General features: G+C 41.2%; 1 protein-coding gene and 1 pseudogene across 2 annotated transcripts in view; one reads left to right on the plus strand and one right to left on the minus strand.

Annotated features, from left to right (window-relative positions):
* Shisal2a (shisa like 2A) overlaps positions 1–18,352 on the plus strand; it is a 21,332-nt gene extending 2,980 nt beyond the window's left edge. For both annotated transcript variants that reach the window (XM_077791115.1, XM_077791114.1), the window contains exons 3-4: positions 5,242–5,381; positions 18,075–18,352. In XM_077791115.1, the coding sequence (XP_077647241.1) occupies positions 5,242–5,381; positions 18,075–18,325 (391 nt within the window). In that variant the 3' untranslated portion in view covers positions 18,326–18,352. The remainder of the gene's footprint in view (positions 1–5,241; positions 5,382–18,074) is intronic.
* LOC113178318 (peroxiredoxin-2 pseudogene) lies at positions 7,428–9,442 on the minus strand (annotated as a pseudogene).
* Positions 18,353–18,693: the final 341 nt, after the last annotated feature.

The following is an 18,693-nucleotide window of genomic DNA, read 5'->3' on the forward strand; positions in this document are numbered from 1 at the left end:
GAGATTTAAAGAACATTACCTAAAACAATCCAAGGGTTAGATGCTTTCATGCAGTCACAACCCTGGAACACCCATTTTCTCTCTGTTTTACAGATAAGAAGACTTGAGAGAGGTTAAGTTACTATCTGGTTGTGCTCCAGTGAGAAGGGCAGAGCTGAAAAATCAGTCTTGTCTGCCCTGCCCCTCCCCTTCCCCCTAAGTCTACACCTAGCCTGACCCTCTTATAATCTGACCGACTCAGATCACTTGAAAAACACTCACTGACCTTCTATCTTCTGAGCACTGTCCTGGCCCTTTCCTTCTTTTGTCACCCCCTCTCCTACACACCTCTTGTGGTCCCTTCCGTTGCCTGGGAAACCCTCTCCCCATGGAGCACTTCAGTGGCTCAGACAGTGCTTTAGAAGAGGGTTGGAAGGAGTGATCTCTGAGGTCACATCCCACACGTCACTGTGACCCCAAGGGCAGCTGAAAGTATCCTGTGTATAGGGCACTTATTCCTGAGCTCAAGCATGGTTTATAAACATCACAGACAATTGCAAAGTGGAGGAAGAGTCCTGAGGGTCCTCAAGACATCTTGAGGACAATTTGAGTGAATTTGACAATTCATTTTTTTTTTTTTTTTGTAGTTGTAGATGGACAGCATGATCAGTGTGCCCTAGACCCTGAAATAGCGTTTCTGGCATGCTTCTAACTGCAGGGTAGAAATCTTGTTTTGCTCTGAATTCCATTTGGCCCTTTTCATGAAAACTGGTCCTTACAAACACAAAAATCTCCAGGTAAGTGTCATTTCCTTAGAGAGACAGTGCTCAAGGAGAATTGCCATCTTTAAAAGAGAAACATGGCTCAGGAAGCAAAGACGCCCTGGGAAGTAGCTGTTGCCAAACATCCTCCATCTGCTTCTTTTTACTAAGATGCAAGCCAAAAGGCAATAGCCTTGCTGTAGGGCAGAGTTGGTGATCAGGCAATGATGCATCTCATTGCATCCTTTGGACACCCAGTGAGATGAGAACCTTTACAAACGAAGATCACAAGTGTAAAGTAGTTTTTCAGGTTATATGCCGCAGAACTAGGATTCAAGCTTAGAACCAGCTGACTCCGAATTGGATTAGAAAACTAGGGTTTTCTAGGCTTCCCCTCCAGTTTTTTCTTAGTGGTCACAGTAGGGTATTTGAGTCAGAACAATGAAATCTACAAAGCTCAAAACCCTAGTTTTCTAATCCAATTTCCACATGGGGCAGGACTCTGACATCATTGAAGGGCATACTCACCAGGTGATTTGTGTAAATCTCTCCCAAGATAAGGAGCTCACTACTTCCTCAGGCAACATCACTATGAGACAACTCTGATTATTTAAAGCTCATCTTATACTAAAACCAGGTTTTCCCTCTTGGAGCTTCCCCTGGAGTTCCCTCTTCTGTCATTGGAGGCTAGTGCCTCTATCCCCAGACAGACCAACAGAGAGTGCCTTTCAGGGACAGTGCCTGCTCCCTGACTGGCCTCTAGTCTGGGACACATCCCTCACTTCTCTCACCCATTCCCCAAGGGGCCCCTTTTAGAGGCCTATTTTCATCTAGCTGCCCATAGATGTCCCTCACAAAGGATGAGGTCCCTATATGAGCACAGGTCTACCAGATAATAGCCCTTTGAACGTTAAGTGTATTTCAAATGAGAAAATTTTTAAGATCCTGATAAAAACTAGAAATCACTACACATTTAATGTGAAAAAATGTGAAAAGGACCAGAAATGAAAAGAGAAAGAAATCATGGGTAATCCAGTCTTAATTTGGGTTCGCCCAGAAGTTCTATGTGGTTTATATGGAAAGTGATCTCAAAAACTACTGGTAAAGGGTGGAGAAGAGAAGAAGTCAATAATGGACCTGTTACAAAGCAATTTACACCAAGGTAATTAGAGCTTAAACTCTTCCAGCCAGTGTAGGATGTGCAACTCTCGGTTATCCCCAAAAGGGTCAGGAAGCTGGGTATTTATATATCGCTTTCAATTAGTCACTGGTTGTGGGATGGTAAAGGGATGGAACACATTAATTATCCCATTCTGAACTGCCCAGTGTGTAGACAGAGCCTGTTGTGGATCCAAGAAAGCCCTCAGGCAAAGAGATATAGATGCTGACAGTTGAACTCTGGACAAATATTCTATAACTCTAAGACCCAAGAGGACACAGACAGGACTTCCACAGCCTGCATTATACCCAGAGACCGCTGTTTAGCAGTTTGGTGCATTTCCATCCAATGTTATATATGTATAATTATGCATATATTTGTGTTTGTTTAATTAAGTTGGGGTTATACTATATATTTAGTAGTGTGTCTTGATATTTCACTTAACATTGTCTCATAAGAATTTATCCATGGTTTTATGTATTATTTGAAAATGTGTCTTAATGGTTTTATATTATTCCATTGCAAGGATGTCCAATAGCTTATTTAGCCATATAAAAATAGACTCTTTAAAGATCTAAGGTGATATTTTTTGTTTAGTTTGATTTCTTAAGAGATGGGGGTCTCACTATGTTTCAGGCTAGCCCTCAACTCCTGTACTCAAACAATCTTCCTTCTTCAGATTTCCAAGTAGCTGAAACTAACAGTGCACACCACCGTGTCTTTTTCTAAGGTACTTTTCATTGGAAATTGAGCATCAAATAACTGTGAGGGAAATCCTGCAGAAATGGCAAGGGCAGGAGTCTGGGACTAGAGTCAGAGGAGGGGATGGACAAGAAAACTAGAGAAGGAGTGGTAGTCACTAACATCAAAGCCTGCACCTCCCTAACCCTTCCTATTAGAGAACATCCCACAGTGCTTGACACCTAGTAGGTACTCAACAATATTTACCAACTGCCTACCATGCGCCAAACCCAATACAAGGGGAGGACAAAGCTGATAAAATGTGGTCTGACTCTGCCTTCAGGGGATATGTGAAGATATGTGGAATACCTACTATGTGTTAAGAATATGTCAGTGTCATTCATTCTTACTACCACCTGTGCTAAGTTTTGGTCACTCTCAATCTTCAGACAAGGAAGCTGAGGTACAGCCTGACTTACAGGTGTACATGGGAAGCTGAGGCAGGAGGACAGCAAGTTCAATGCTGGCCTCAGCAACTTTGCAAAGCCCTAAGCAACTTAGTAAGACCGTGTCTCAAAATAAAAAAAAATAAAAAGGACTGGGAATGTGGCTTGGTGGTTAAGGGCCCCTGTGTTCAATCCCTGGTATGAATAAATAAATAAATAAGGCACATTGTGGCATATGACTGTAGTCCCAGTACTTGAGAAGCTAAGCTAGGAGGAACACTTGAACCCAGGAGTTTGAGACCAGCTTGGGCAACATAGCAAGAACCCTTAAGAAAGAAAAAAAAATAAAAATAAAAAGTTGAATAACTGCAGCAAGGTCCCTTAAGAAAGAAAGAAAAACAAATAAAGAGTGCATGATAACACAGCAAGAGCTCAAAGTAAACGGGTTTCCAGCTGGGCCCTAACCTGGGTTAGTCTGGTTCCAAAGTCCTTTGTTCTTCCTTACCATACCAGCCTCCTAACCAAGAGAGAAGTGTTAACAGTCCTGAGGAAAGTATCCTGAATGGGTTAATCTGGCATGTGGGCAGGATGGGGAGAGAAGGATGACCAAGGAAAGCATTGAGAATAGAACATTTGAGCTGGAATTGTGGCTCAGTGGTAGAGTGCTCGCCTCGTACATGAGACCCTGGGTTCGATCCTCAGCACCATATAAAAATAAATAAACAAAATAAAGATATTGTGCCCATGTATAACTAAAAAAAATTTTTTAAAAATAGAATAGAACATTCGAGAAGGAGTTTCCAGAATAGGTAAGATTCCAATGTGGGGAGATGAGAAATGGGCTTGTGAATAGGAAAGAAAGACAGTAAACCCTAAATAAGCCAGTTTTCTAGAGACCAGATATAAAAAAAGAAAAAAATTCATGGTCTTTGCGCCAAGTTCCTGAGACAGAACTCCTAAAACCTTGTATTCAAGGATGTTAGGAGAAGCTTTTGTTCTAATAGTCTGTCCTTCAGTTCCTGACACAGAGCCCCCAAAGGGTGATAGAAACACCTTTTGCTCTAATGAGGCAACTCCTAGTGGGCTCCTGGAGAGCTCCAGGTGGGGGCTGGTTGCCAGGGGAACCACCCATGTGGTCAGAGTGCTGGAACTTACAACCCCACTCCACCCCCAACTCAACCTCTGGGGATAGAGACGGGCTGAAGTTTGAGTTGTCACCTATGGCCAACGGCGAAATCAATCCTGCCTATGTATTGAAACCTCCATAAAAACAACAAACAACAAAGAAAAGGACAAGGTTCAAAGTCTCTAAAGGGCTGTGCTCTCAGAGAAGACATGGAAGCTTCTGAGCAACCATCCATATTTTGTTCTACATATTCCTTCCACTGGGCCATTCATTAATAAGCTGGTAAACTCAGTTTTCCCTGAGTTCTATGAGCTTTCCTAGCAAATCAGTCAAATCCAAGGAAGGGGATCATAGGCACACTAATTTATAGCTAGTACGTCAGAAGTATAGGTGACAATGTTGTAATTGGCATCTGAAGTAGGGGAGACTCTTGTGGGATCCAATACTATCTTCAGTTTATTGGGTTAAATAATAGGATAGCCAGCTAGTGTCCACTAGAGAATTGCTTTGTGTGTGGTGGGGGAGACCCACATAACTGGCATCAGAAGTGAATTGAGTAATAAGTGAGGAAAACACTTTTTTTTTTCCTTCACGACCAAGGTCTGATTTGGGCAGAGGCATCAAGGTAGGAGGGTGAGGGTACCAAGAGTGGGAGGAATTTTAGATGTGGAGTTGACACTGATGTGAACAGAAGGACCATGGAGCATGGGTCAGAAATTACCTTGAGGCTGGAAGGACAGCTTGTTTTTAAGTAAGACCTACCATGTGTCTTGCTTTTGAGGGGCAGGGGCCTTTAAGACCATTTCCAATTCCTTGGGACAGGAGCAGGTTAAGGAAAGCAAGGAGGAAAGGAGAGGAGGAAAAAGGAGCACATACTAAGTCCCAGTTACACGGAGACAGTGAGCCATGTCATGTTATGTATGTGGTGAGTACTCGGCATATAGTTGATGCTCACCTATGCTTATGCATAGAAACTCTGATCAAGACAGGTATGGACAGAACCAAAGTCAAAACTGATTCCATGCTGCTATAACATGGTGTCTCCCAAGCCCCCTGACACTCAGCCCCCGTGTGGTCTTCTCTCCCCAGTGTTGGCGCTCTCGTGGGCCTCTCCATAGCAGCTGTGGTCCTCCTGGCCTTCATTATCACTGCCTGTGTGCTTTGTTACCTGTTCATCAGCTCAAAGCCTCACACAAAATTGGACCCAGGTTTAAGCTTACAGATGAAAGGTAAGGAAGAGGTGTCCTTGTATCCAGCAAGCTGGCATCTTTCCACAGGGTAGATGATTAGAATTGATGTTTGGAACATTTGCCTCCTGAGTGTTCCTGGAATATTCAGAAGCAGCAGCACATTTCTCAGGAGGTTCATGATCTGAACATTTCCATCCTGAATTCTCCCATGTGTTCAGTGTTTATCAGAGTCATTTAATGTAATCACCTCTCCATTTGTCAAAGAGGTTAATTCATGTGGTGGATTTTCTAAAACAATGTTTTAATTCTAGCCCTAAGGGAATACAAATGGATCTTAATATTATTCCAAACAAAACAGAATTAATGTAAAAAATGCTGCTCCCCAAACTCACAATGTAGTCAGAAACTCAAAACAGGATTTTTAAAAAATTATTTTTCATTAGCATAGGCCATCAAGAACCTCTTAGGGAGAAAAAAATAGCATAGGCCATCAAGAACCTCTTAGGGACCAAAAAAAAAAAAAAAAGTGTGCTTTTTTGCACATATTTTTAGAACTCCCTGAAAGGAACTATGAAAGAAAAAGTTCCTATTAGCAAAATATCTTTCAGTATAATTTAGTAGACAACACTCAAAATAGGTATTATTATCTCCATTTTACAAATGAGAAAATCAAGGCTGAGAGAGGTTTGGTGACTTGCTCAAGGTGTCATAGTTGACAAATGGCATGCTGAAACCCATCCCATGACTTTCCACCTCAAATCTTCTGCCCACCACACAGGGTCTGTGCAAGTATAAAACTAAGCATAAAATTGTTTGGTACCAAAGTTAACAATTTAAATTAATGTTAAGTTAGTGAAGAAATTGGTTAGGCAAAGTAGAGGAGAAGTTATCCCAGGATAGATAAAACATGGGTAAAGATGTGTGGCAGGACTGAGCGATAACCTTTGCAGTGACAGGGACATCATGGGAAATAAGCCAAGTAGGATGGGAGAGGAATTTAAGCAACAGAAGAAAGAGTAACCAAAAACAACAATAACAACAACAACAACAAAACAGGGAGGGGGCTGGGGATATAGCTCAGCTGTTGGTAGGGCGCTTGCCTGGAATGCTGGGTTCAATCCCCAGCACCACCAAAAAAAAAAAAACAAAAAACAAAAAAAACAGATAAGTAGAAAGGGCAGGGTGGTAGTAGCTGAGACTCTGAAGAAAACAAGAGAGAGCTGAATGCCCTTATTTGTAAAAGATTATTTGTAAAAGATTTTGTGTAATTTAACAATAAATAGGCAATAAGCAATAACACAAGAACCCTTCCCAGATCCTGATGCCTACTTGCCTGAATTATCCTGCTGTGGCTGAGCACCAAAAAGTAGGAGGGGTGACTGTCAAGAGCAGAAGGATTTATCTGCTCCCTTTGGAGTCAGGAATTATTGAGAGGTAGTGTCAACTGACTAGGAAAAAATCCCGAATACAAGGACAAATTGTCAAATTTGCCTACATTAAATATGAATAACATAAACACAGCATATATAAATTTGTTTAAAGTAATGGACTGCATACACACACACATACATACTTATATACCAATTTATATATAAACATGAACATCCTTATGCACTCACACACAATGGATCCTCATTGTGAACTTGTCTACTTGCTAAAATATATTTGTAAACTCTAAGTCAATACTTAAGTTCCTTCTGAGGTCACTTGCAAATATGGGCATGTGTAGAGTGGCAAAAAATTTGAGGTGCACATGTTCCCAGTTAACGTTGAACAAGGGCAACACTTTGTCTTTGTGTTTCAACTCTCACACTGTAAACAATTGTCCTCTTTGCAGTCTGTTTAGAGCCATTTAAAAAAAATTTTTGTTGATGATTTCACTTTTATTTATTTATTTATTTATTTATTTATTTATTTTCTGTTCCTAACACTTTATTGGTCACCTATATACCTGTACCCAGTTGGATAGAAAGGGGTCACTATTAACCAGATCCCATGTAGGGGATGAGAAAGTGGAAAGCCTTGGCCTAGTTTACCAGCCCTCCGCCATACTATGGAGTTTGGAAGGGGCAGGTCCTGCCTTTCTTGGGTCAACACAGAGCACCCAGGTAGGGGCACAGATGGAATCCAAGGACACAGTCTCACTACCCGTTTGTCAGCCTAGTTGTGCTTGGAAAAATATTCCTTGCTGTCATCCACGTTGGGCTTGATTGTGTCACTGCCAGGCTTCCAGCCAGTGGGGCCAACTTCCCCATGCTCATCTGTGTATTGGAAAACCTGGACCAGCCGCAAAGCCTCATCCACAGAGCACCCCACGGGCAAATCATTAACAGTGATCTGGCGAAGGACTCCCTTGCCATCAATGATGAAGTGGCCCCTGTAGGCAATACCCTCATCGCTTTTCAGCACGCCATAATTATGGGACAAGCTTCTGGTCACGTCAGCAAGCAGGGGGATGTTCAGGGGGCCCAAGCCTCCCTCCTTCCGCGGGGTGTTGATCCAAGCCAAGTGGGTGAACTGAGAGTCGACAGAGACACCCAGCACCTCGCAGCCCAGCTTGCGGAAGTCCTCAGCATGTTCGCTGAAAGCGATGATCTCCGTGGGGCACACAAAAATGAAGTCCAGTGGGTAGAAAAAGAGGACCACGTACTTCCCTCTGTAGTCAGAGAGCTTGACCTCCTTGAAGGCACCATCCACCACCGCGGTGGCTGTGAAGTCAGGGGCCAGCTTTCCGATGGGCGCGTTTCCAGAGGCATGACTGCGTGTGCAAGAGACGGACACGCTGAAGAACAGATGCACCGACTCGAGTTCTCAAAGCCGATGATTTCACATTTTAAAATGGCCTTCAAGCCAGGTGTGGTGGCATTTGCCTGTAATCCCACCTAATCAGGAAGTTGAAGTGGGAGGAACACAAGTTCAAGGCCAACCTCAGCTACTTAGTGAGACCCTGTCTCAAAAAAATGAAAAAAAACTGGGGGTTTAGCTCATGGGTAGAGCACCCTCAGTACAATCCCCAGTACCACAGGGTCAGAGGGAAGGTAAAGTCCTCTAAGCCCAGTGTTGAAGTGCTACTTAAATTCATACAACTACTTTGTAGAGCAATTTGGCAATATGGAAATATATACCCTATAACTCAGCAATTTTACTTCTGATTATCTGTCTTAGAGAAATAGTTGCTTCAGGAGAGGACTTATAAAATAGGGTATCATGACAGTCTGTCATAATAGAAATAAACTAAATGCTCACCTGAAGAGAATGGATAAGTAGACTGTGATATAGTGGGATAATAGAATATGATACAGTCATTAAAAGGAATGAACCAGCTCTAGATACATTATCTTGTTTGCTCTTCATAATAACTGAGTAGGGTATAGATCTGATTAGTACTTTCATTTTACACATATGAAACTGAGACTCAAAGTGAACTAGTTAATAAGTGACAAAGCCAACTCTACCTCTACCCTCCTTCCTTTCCATTTCCTGATTGCTGCAAAAAGAAAGTCCCTTGACAGTGACAGACACCTTTTGAAACATTACATGCACTATTTCATCTAATCCTCCTAACTACTCTGGTGAGATAGGTATTGTTATCACCCTTCACAGATGTGAAAAACAGTTTTCAGGGAGATTAGATGACTTGCCCAAGGTTTGTGAATTGTGGAGCTGGAATTCAAACGTGTTTCTTTCTGCCTCCAAAGTTCTGGTTTTTCCATCTCACAGGCCAGGACTGTGGATGCTCCACCCTACTCACCTTGCCCTACCCCTCATACTGCTCACCCGCCCCACCAGCCTTTCTGGCTAAGGGGGATACAATAATTCCACCTTGGCCCTGAGAATGGAAATCAAGCTCCCAATTTTCACTTTGTGCCACCAGCCAGATTATTTAGTTTCTAGGGTTTGAAACAGCATAATAATTCTTGCTCTTTTGTTTCTTATTTTTAAGTTGTAAACTGTATTTCCTGACCTTTTACCCAATGATAGATTTCTCTGTCTTTTGCTCAAACTCAGCTATTAGTTCTTCCTTCCTTACCGTGTGTTCCTCTCCTTTCCTCTGCAGTCAAAGCATCAACCCAGGAAGGAGGCTTGGGTCCCTCCAGCATCTGAGTTTATAGGCCTATGACTTTATGTTCACCAGGGCTCTACCTTTACAGATTTTCACTTATGTTTGCTGTCTTGCTCTTCAGTAGGACATATAGAGAGATCATTGCCCCCTTTCAGCAGAGAAAATCAAAGCACAACAGAGAAATGACTAAGTTCATACAGCTAATGAGCTTATATAGCTGGAATGACAACTCAGATCTCTTAGACTAGTAGAGCATAGATCATTGCACTGTTCCTTGGGGTCCTTATTTCTGAGAGAGGAGGCAAGGGTCAGGAGGGGAGTGCCTAGGCAATGGCTCAGTGGACACGGAAAAGCAGTTTCTGACACAGGCTCCTTCCCTGCCCAGGTATTCTGTCCCATCATTCCCACCCCTATCCCATCCCCCAAACTTGGGATGCTATGGAGACTATAACATTCTCACTCTAGTACATGATGAGGAACTAGCTAAATTGGAAGGGTGAACAAGGCCCTACTGAGAATTTTGAACACATGTCCCATTTAACCTACTCAACTACTCTGATGGGTGTTTATTGACTGTTTTGCAGATGAGGCGAATGAATTGAGTATAGAGGTGATATTCCAACCTAGGTACATTTAATGAGGGAAAAAAAAATCCGGCTAGGCATGGTGGCACATGCCTATAATTCCAGTAGTTCGGGAGGCTGAGGCAGGAGGATCACAAGTTCAAAGCCAGCTGCAGCAAAAGCAAGGCACTAAGCAATTCAGTGAGACCCTCTCTCTAAATAAAATACAAAATAAGGCTGGGGATGTGGTTCAGTGGTCAAGTGCCCCTGAGTTCAATCCCTGGTACCAAAAAAAAAAAAAAAAAAAAAAACAGAAAAGAAGTTGAAGACAAGAGTTCTGTTTACATCCTCTGAAATGCATTGATGAGGAAGTCATTAACAAGCCATTCCCATTGACCAGAATTCAGATGGCTCCTGGAAATCAAATGTGATGCTCTCACTGTACAGACAAGGAAGCTAAGGTTCAGAGAGAGGCAGTCATGTGCCCAAGGTCACCAGGCCAGTTGGTGACCAAGCCTTGCTTCCCAGGCCAGAGCTCAATCCCAGATCTCACTGCTTTTTATTTATTTATTTTAAATTTTTTTATACTTGTAGATGGACAGAATGCCTTTATTTTATTTATTTATTTTTTTATGTGGTACTGAGGATCAAACCCAGTGCCTCACACATGCTAGGCAAGCAAGTGCTTTGCCACTGAACTATAGTCCCAGCCCCCCACTGCTTTTTAATTAACTACACTTATGTGTGGAGAGATGACATCTCTGAACCACATATTTGATTCCAAATTCTAGAGAGTCAGATAGACAGAAAACGTAATAGTTTCATCTTTATTCATAAAAGTTTATTCTACCAAACAAAAGTAAGCTATAGACAGCTTAAGAGAAAAGATTTCTTAAATCTATAAAGCAAAATAATAAGGAATTAGAAGTACTTCAAAGTACCATTTTAAAATCCCATAATTATTCTTCATCAGTTCATTTAGTCACATATTCCTCAGTTCTTTGTTCCTCTCTCACTGTTGTGGGTCTCTCCTTTCCCTGCACCCAAAGCATCAACTCAGGAGCCTCATGTCCCTCTTGCTTCTGAGACAGTTTACAGGCATCTCCTTTACATCCATCAGAACTTTGTCCTTTACATACCATATATTTGGTTCACAGGTGTCAATGATAAGTTAGTCTTGACTTATCTCCGAGCAAGGATAGAACCTGAGAACTTCCTTCCAGGCTAATCACTACAGGTTAGTCTCAAGTTTAGGATTGAGGACCTTAGGCAATGGGGGGCTAGCCACAGAGGTCCTTAGAGAAAGTTAGGAAGGTGAAGCCCTGTGCTCTAGAAAACCTGGCTCTAATCTTGACTTTGATAAGCTCATTGTGGAGTCTTAAATGAAGTTCTTATCTGGAATTCAATTTACTTTGTAAAATGTGTACAATACCTACTAAGAAAGTGGTTGCCAAAGTAGAGATAATGCTTATATGATACTGACTTCATTTCAAACAAATTTTAACAATTAGAAGCCCTCTCCACTTTGAAGCCCAGGGCCTCAGCCACACTAAATGTGTGTTCTGGCCTCCCATTGATCAGCCAGAGTAGCTCTCATTTTAATTATTAGGCACCTAGATTTTTATATGTTGGTCTCCTCTCACAGAGAGGAACCACATCTTATATGCATTTGTATCCTTAAGTCCCAGCACAGAACCTACACTAGGGGTATTTTTGCTCTGTGGAAAGAGTGCAAGATTTGGAATCCAGCAAAATTGGTAAGTGAATCTTAGATCCAGGACTTGGTAGGAAACATGAATCATCTTATCATAACCTCAATATAGAACTTGGTATTTTTGCTTATAGGCTTCCTTCTTTCCAAAGTACCTTTTAGCTTAGGGGGGAAAAAAAACAAACAGCAGCTTTTCAAAGATAGGACCTCACACCCCAACCCAGGCTTTAGGCACCATTGTGGGATTTTAGTAACTGCTATTACATATTAGCCAAAGGAAGGGGCAGGACTGTGTGAGATCCAGTGGCCTATTCCACTGGTTTCTCTGGAAGGCTGTGATTGTGGAATTAGGGACCCTAGGATACAGATGTAAGGGAGGCCTTAGGATCTGGAAAAAAATCATGAAAAAAAAAAAAAAGACGTGGTGGGTCCACAAGCTCTGTAAAAGCTAGAAGTGTGATGTGTGATGTGGTTGCCAAAAAATGGTGAGGGAATCCCAGGCCACAACAGAAGTACAGGGTCTGGAAGAAAAGGTGTGATGATCCTCCTCTACTTCCAATTGGATAAAACACATCAGTCATCATATCTGAAAGGCAGCTTTTTATCATCTACTCAGTAGGTTCCCAACTTTGGATTCTAATCATCTAAATGTCCGAAAATACAGCAGTGGGGATTCTTGAGCAAGGTCCAATAGTCCAAAGGTTTTACTGACCAAGTTTCTTTGTTTTGCTTTCAGCTAGAATCAGATCAGCTGGGGAGGAGGTGGTAATATGTGTTCTTTCCTGTTTACCAGAGCTCTTTGACCAATACAAAATGGGGAAAAAATAGGACTTAATAAATGTAGTCTATTATGTAGATAGAACCCTTTAAAACTTGGAGTTAAAAAAAGAAAAGAATAAATTGAGACCAGACCTACTTTCTGCTCTATTTATGAAATGGTACCTGAGATCTAGAGAGGAAAAGAAGTAGGCATAAAGTACTACTATGATTTAATATCAAAATGAGGATTTGAATGAACATCTTGTAATTCCTGAAGTTCAAGGGATTCTCCAGAGTCCTGAAAGCCAGCTGTTCACAGCTCTGCAATTTAAGAGGGTCTTTGACCAATCAGAAGGTGATCAGGTCTGGGAACCAGGTCATGCAAGAATAAGGTGAAGAGTTGAGGATATTTGGTCTTGAACAGAAGAGACTCAAGTCTCATACTTGGACTATAGATCTTTGCAAGGCTCTTTTGGGACAAGAGAAGCAAATCTTTTGTGAGGGAATGGAGAAAAGAGCTGGAATCCATGGGGGAAGACATAGAGAGACAAATGTTGATTCAAAAATAAAGATAGTGGGACACAGTGGTGCATACCTGTAATCCCAGGTACTCAGGAAACTGAGGTAGGAAGATCTCAAGTGCAAGGTCAGTCTGGGCAACTTTATAGAGACCTGTCTCAAAATATGTAAAAAGAGCTAGGGATGTAGATCAGTGGTCGAGCATGTTGCTTAGCATGTGTAAGAACCTGAGTTCAATTCCCAGCACCAAAAATAAACAAACAAAAAAGAATAAAAAGGCAAGTCTCAGAATGGGAAATATAGTCCTATATCTGACCAAGGAGTTTTATTCAGAATGTCTAAAGAACACTCTCAACTCAACATTATGAAAACATACAGACAGCATAGTGACACATGCCTATAGTCTTACCTACAGGAGGCTAAGGTGGAAGGATCACTTGAGCCCAGGAATTTCAGATCACCCTGGCCAACACAGTGAGAACCTGTCACAAAAAAGAAAAATAAAAGAAAAGCAAGACATCCTATTGGAAAACTAGTCAAAGACTTGAACAGACACTTCATAAAAGAGGATATACTGATGGCAAATAAACACATGAAAATATATTCAACTTCATGAGCCACTAAGGAAATGCAAAATAAAGCAAATGAGATATCATTGCACATCTATTAGAATACTAAAGAAGAAACACTGAGTACCAAGTGAGGCAATTTTTAAAAAATAGTACAAAGATGCAATATGCCCTTCATCTAGTGTTGTTATATGGAACCGGATCTCATACACTGCTGTGGGGAGGATGTAAAATGGTACAGCCATTTGGGGGGACACTTTTTGGTGTTTCTCATAATTTTAAACATTTTTTTAAATCTTCTTATGTATTAGTTTCTTATGGCTGCTATAACACATCAACACAAACTTGATAACTTAAAACTATAGAAATTTATTCTCTCACATGTCTGGTGATTAGAAGTCCGAAATCAATTTACTAGGTCAAAAAATCAAAGGCTGTAAGCCAGATGCTATGGTATATGCCTGTATTCTCGGCAGTTCAGGAGGCTGAGGCAAGAGGATCGCAGATTCAAAGCCAGCCTTAGCAACTTAGCAAGGTCCTAAGCAACTTAGTGAGACCCTGTCTCTAAATAAAAATATTTTTTAAAAAGGTCTGGGGATGTGGCTTGGTGGTTAAGCATCCCTGGGTTCAATCCCCAATACCAAAAAATAAACAAACAACAACAACAAAAGGCTCCAGGAGTGAATTTGTTCCTTGCCTCTTCCAGTTTCTGATGACTGATAGCATTCCTTTACTGGTAGCTGCATCAGTCCAATCTCTACCCCCATCTTTTTATCTCTGTGTATATTGTCTCCCTCTCTGCCTTTTTCTTTTTCTTTTTTTTTAAGAGAGAGAGAGAGAGAGAGAGAGAGAGAGAGAGAGAGAATTTTTTAATATTTATTTTTCAGTTTTCGGTAGACACAACATCTTTATTTTTTTATTTTTTATTTTTATTTTTATGTGGTGCTGAGGATCGAACCCAGTGCCCTGCGCTTGCCAGGCAAGCGCGTTACTGCTTGAGCCACATCCCCAGCCCCTCTGCCTTTTTCTTATAAGTCGACTTGGAAAGGCATTAAGGGATTTGAACAATCCTGGTTTATCACCTTATCTAGAAATCCTTAATTTAATCATATCTAAAAAAATTTTATCATAGAAAGGAAATATCCACAGATATCATCAGGTTCCAGAGATTAGACTTGATATTGTTGGAGAACATTGTCCAGTCCACTATATAGTACAAACCAGCAATGTCACACCTATGTGATCTGCATGAAAACCTGCATGCAGATGTTTTTAGCAGCTTCATTTGTAATATACAAAAACTGTCTTTTATTTTTATTTTTTTATTTTTTTTTAAAGAGAGAGTGAGAGAGGGGAGGGAGAGAGAGAGAGAGAATTTTTAATATTTATTTTTTAGTTCTCGGCTGACACAACATCTTTGTATGTGGTGCTGAGGATCGAACCTGGGCTGCATGCTTGTCAGGCAAGCGCGCTACCGCTTGAGCCACACCCCCAGCCCCCCAAAACTGTCTTTTAATAGATAAATGATAAAACCATACAATGAAATATTACCTGGTCATAAAAAAGAAATGTCCTCGAAATATATGTAATGACTTGGATAAACCACAAAGCAATTAGGCTAAGTGAAAAAAAAGTCCAATTTTAAAAGGTTGAGTAGGCTAGGGATGTGGCTCAGTGATAGAGCACTTGCTTAGCCTACATACACAAGGCTCAGGGTTTAATCCCTAGCACTGCAAAAAATATAAATAAATAAATAGAAGGTTGAGGGGCTGGAGTTGTGCTCAGTGATAGAGCTCTTGCCTGGCATATGTGAGGCACTGGGTTTGATTATCAGCACCACATATAAATAAATAAATAAAACAAAGTCCAATGACAACTATCATATATATATAATTTTTAAAATAACAATCGTTTTTAAAAAAGGTTGAATACAATATAATTCCATTTAGATAACCCTTGAAAAATGATAAAATTATAGTCATAGAGAATGTATTAATGATTACCAGAAGTTGGATTTAATGGAAAAGTCTGACTCTAAAGCAGTAGTATGAGGAAGTTTCTTTATGGCGATGGAAAATTTCTTTATTTTGATTGTGGTGGCAGTAGTTATATAAATCTGTACATAGGAGTTGGAAATGTAGCTCAGTAGTACAGCACTTGCCCAGTAATCCTGAGGCCCTTATTCAATTCCCAGCACAGAAAAAAAACCTATACACAGGATCAAAAATCTATACACATAAAAAATAACGCATATGAAAATGAATGGTAAAAATCATTAAGATTTGTGGTCTAGTTAATCATACTATATCAATATCAGTCTCCTAGTTAAGAAAATACATTCTTTCTGGTTATATAAGATGTTATCATTGAGGAATACTATATGAAGGGCATACTGCATCTTTGTACTATTTTTAAAATTTTTCTGTGAGTCTCAAATTATTTTAAAATAGAAATTTCAGGGGACTGATGATGTAACTCAGTGGTAGAGCACTTGCTTAACATGTGCAAGGCCCTGGGTTTGATTCCCAGTTCCAGCGCCCCCCAAAAGAAAAAGTTCAAAACAAAACAACAAAATAAATTCATTGATTCCATAGGTAAGAAGTCCAAAAATGAGATTGGCTTTAGGCATGGTTTGTGAAGTCCACATTCCCTGGGCCTGTGGCTCTACTCTCTCCGATTCTCTGAGAATCACCTCTGCCATCCATCTTGTGCTGGATTCTCCTCAGTCTGACTTTTCTCATGGTAGTAAACTGGCTGCCAACAGTCCCTGAGACTATATGCTTTTTGTTCCCATCAAGCTATTAGGAGAAAGAGGATGCTAGGTTTCTTCAAACAACAAGAAAAAAAAAATTAACTCTACTCTGAACAACCTAAGATCATGTGCCCACATTTAAATCAATCACTACACCCAGATTTGTTGATTGCCCATTCAGGTGGCAAAGGAATAGGATTGCCTTATTGGCTCAAGTCAACCAGGTCCCACTCCTGAAGCTGGGATGGGGTTAATCCCACCCAAATATAATTGGGAAGGTATAAATGGATATCGGATAGCCAACCCTCAACTATACTTCTTTCTTCAAATTCATTCTTCCCTTTGTTACAGAGGCACCATTCTTTCTGGATATCCTCCATAAATGTCTTAAAGCACAGGAATTTGCTAGGCAGAGAAGGTATAAAAATATCATTCTAGGCATAGGCAGACAAAACAACACAAAGACTCAGAAATTTGAAGAAATGGACCATTTAGAGAACCATGGCACACACCTGTAATCCCAACAGTTCAGGAGGCTGAGCATGAGGATTGTAAATTCAAAGCCAGCCTCAGCAATTTAGGGAGGGCCTAAGCAATTTAGCAAGACCCTGTCTCAAAATTAAAAAAAAAATAAAAAGGGTTGAGGATGTGGTTCAGTGGTTAAGTGCCCCTGGGTTCAATCACTGCTATAACAGAGAGAGAGAGAGAGAGAGAGAGAGAGAGAGAGAGAGAGAGAGAGAGAGAGAACCAAGAGAAGGTTGGTGTGGCAAAGCTTTAGAGTTCTTGAGGGAAAAGTAGTAGTAAGGAAACTGAAGAGGAGAGATGGGCCAGTCCATGAAGAGCCTCAACTGCTGCCTCAGGGATCACAGGTAGGGAAGACATTGGAGGCTTTTGAGAAAGGACAATCCATGGAATCACTTGATAAGAAAGATCTCTGTGTTACAGCATGGACGATGGACCAGAAGGAGCACAACTAGAGGCCATTCCAATGGTCTGGACGGAAGAAAATGAAAGCCTGACCTAAGATGGTGGCCTTGAGGATGGAGAGAAATGGGCAGATGGTGATTAGGTGGAATGAGCAGGACTGATGAACCGCTTGGCTTTGTGAAGGGCTTGGGGGAGAAGGTGTGAGAGATAACTCGAATTTTTGCCGTAAACACTTAATATACCTTTTCATAGAAAAAAAAAAAGTGGGAATTCTCAGTTTTGTCAAATGCTCCAGTTAAATCAAAGGAGATAAAAATGGAGACATGACTCTGGGATGTAGTAGCAAAAGAGTTTTAAGGTGTTCAGGGGACAGAAACCATGCAGAAAACACCATGAATAGGAGTGGAGGAATAATAAGGCTAAATGAGCTTCCTTTCAAACTCTAATGTAAGAAGAAGAAAGAGAATGAGGCAGTAGATGAAGAGAATCATTGAATCTGTTCTTATAACAGAGAACAATATGTTTTCAAAACTTTGTGTGTGTTAGCTGTGTGGCAAATCTGTGTTCTTATCTATAAAATGGATTTTTAATAGTACCTGACTCAAGGGGTTGTGGTGAAGGTCAAATCTTCATATAACAGTTATTTATTGTCTGTCTCCCCCACTCAACTGTAAGCACATGAGAAGCATCGACAGCTTCTAGTGCATGATGTGGTATCTTGTTAATAAGTATTTGTTAAGTGAATGATGCAACTAAGACTGAACACAATGCATCACCCAAGGTAAGCACTTGGAGAAGCCAGCTGAGTGTGATTCTGGTCGGGGAGAAGGAGCTATGGGAGCAAGTAGCTTCAGCTTGCTGTTTTTCAGGTCCTGAGGAGGTGCCTCCTGACTGCCAAGGTACTAACACAGGAATCAAGATGGAGGTGCCAGGAGGGAGTCTTCCTGGGCAGAGTTACCCCTTCTTGAACCCGCGATTGGAAAGCAACGAGAGGCAGGCTTCAGACTCAAAACACCTCCTCCAGCACTGCTTCATGGCCACAGTTACTGCCAGTGACATTCCAGGCAGCCCTGAGGAGGCAACTGTCCCCACCCCTGACCCATGTGGGCCAGATCCATAAACACCCAATAAATGTCTCTACATCATCCCTTCTGGAGTTTCTTTTCAGTGAAAGGTAGAAATATGAATGTTCAAAGGGACTTTGGAGTCTGGTGAGATAAATAAAGACTTCTCAGCAAGGTACCCAGGTCCTTCTGCGGACCCAGCTATACTGCTCTGCCTGACCAACTACAAGTCCTGGAAAAAAATGGTCAGTAACAACTCCATAAGTCACGGAAAAGTCTGGAGACTATGGAGGCTCAGAGAGTCCCTCTTTTGATGGGGAGTCAGAAAACTTTTACCCAATTTCCTAGTCCCAAAATAAGTGTATTTAAAAGCCTTTGGGAGGCTGAGATTGTGGCTCAGCGGTAGAGCCCTGCCTAGCGCAGG

Source organism: Urocitellus parryii, chromosome 11 (assembly GCF_045843805.1).
Source record: "Urocitellus parryii isolate mUroPar1 chromosome 11, mUroPar1.hap1, whole genome shotgun sequence".
In the NCBI taxonomy this organism is placed as follows: domain Eukaryota; kingdom Metazoa; phylum Chordata; class Mammalia; order Rodentia; family Sciuridae; genus Urocitellus; species Urocitellus parryii.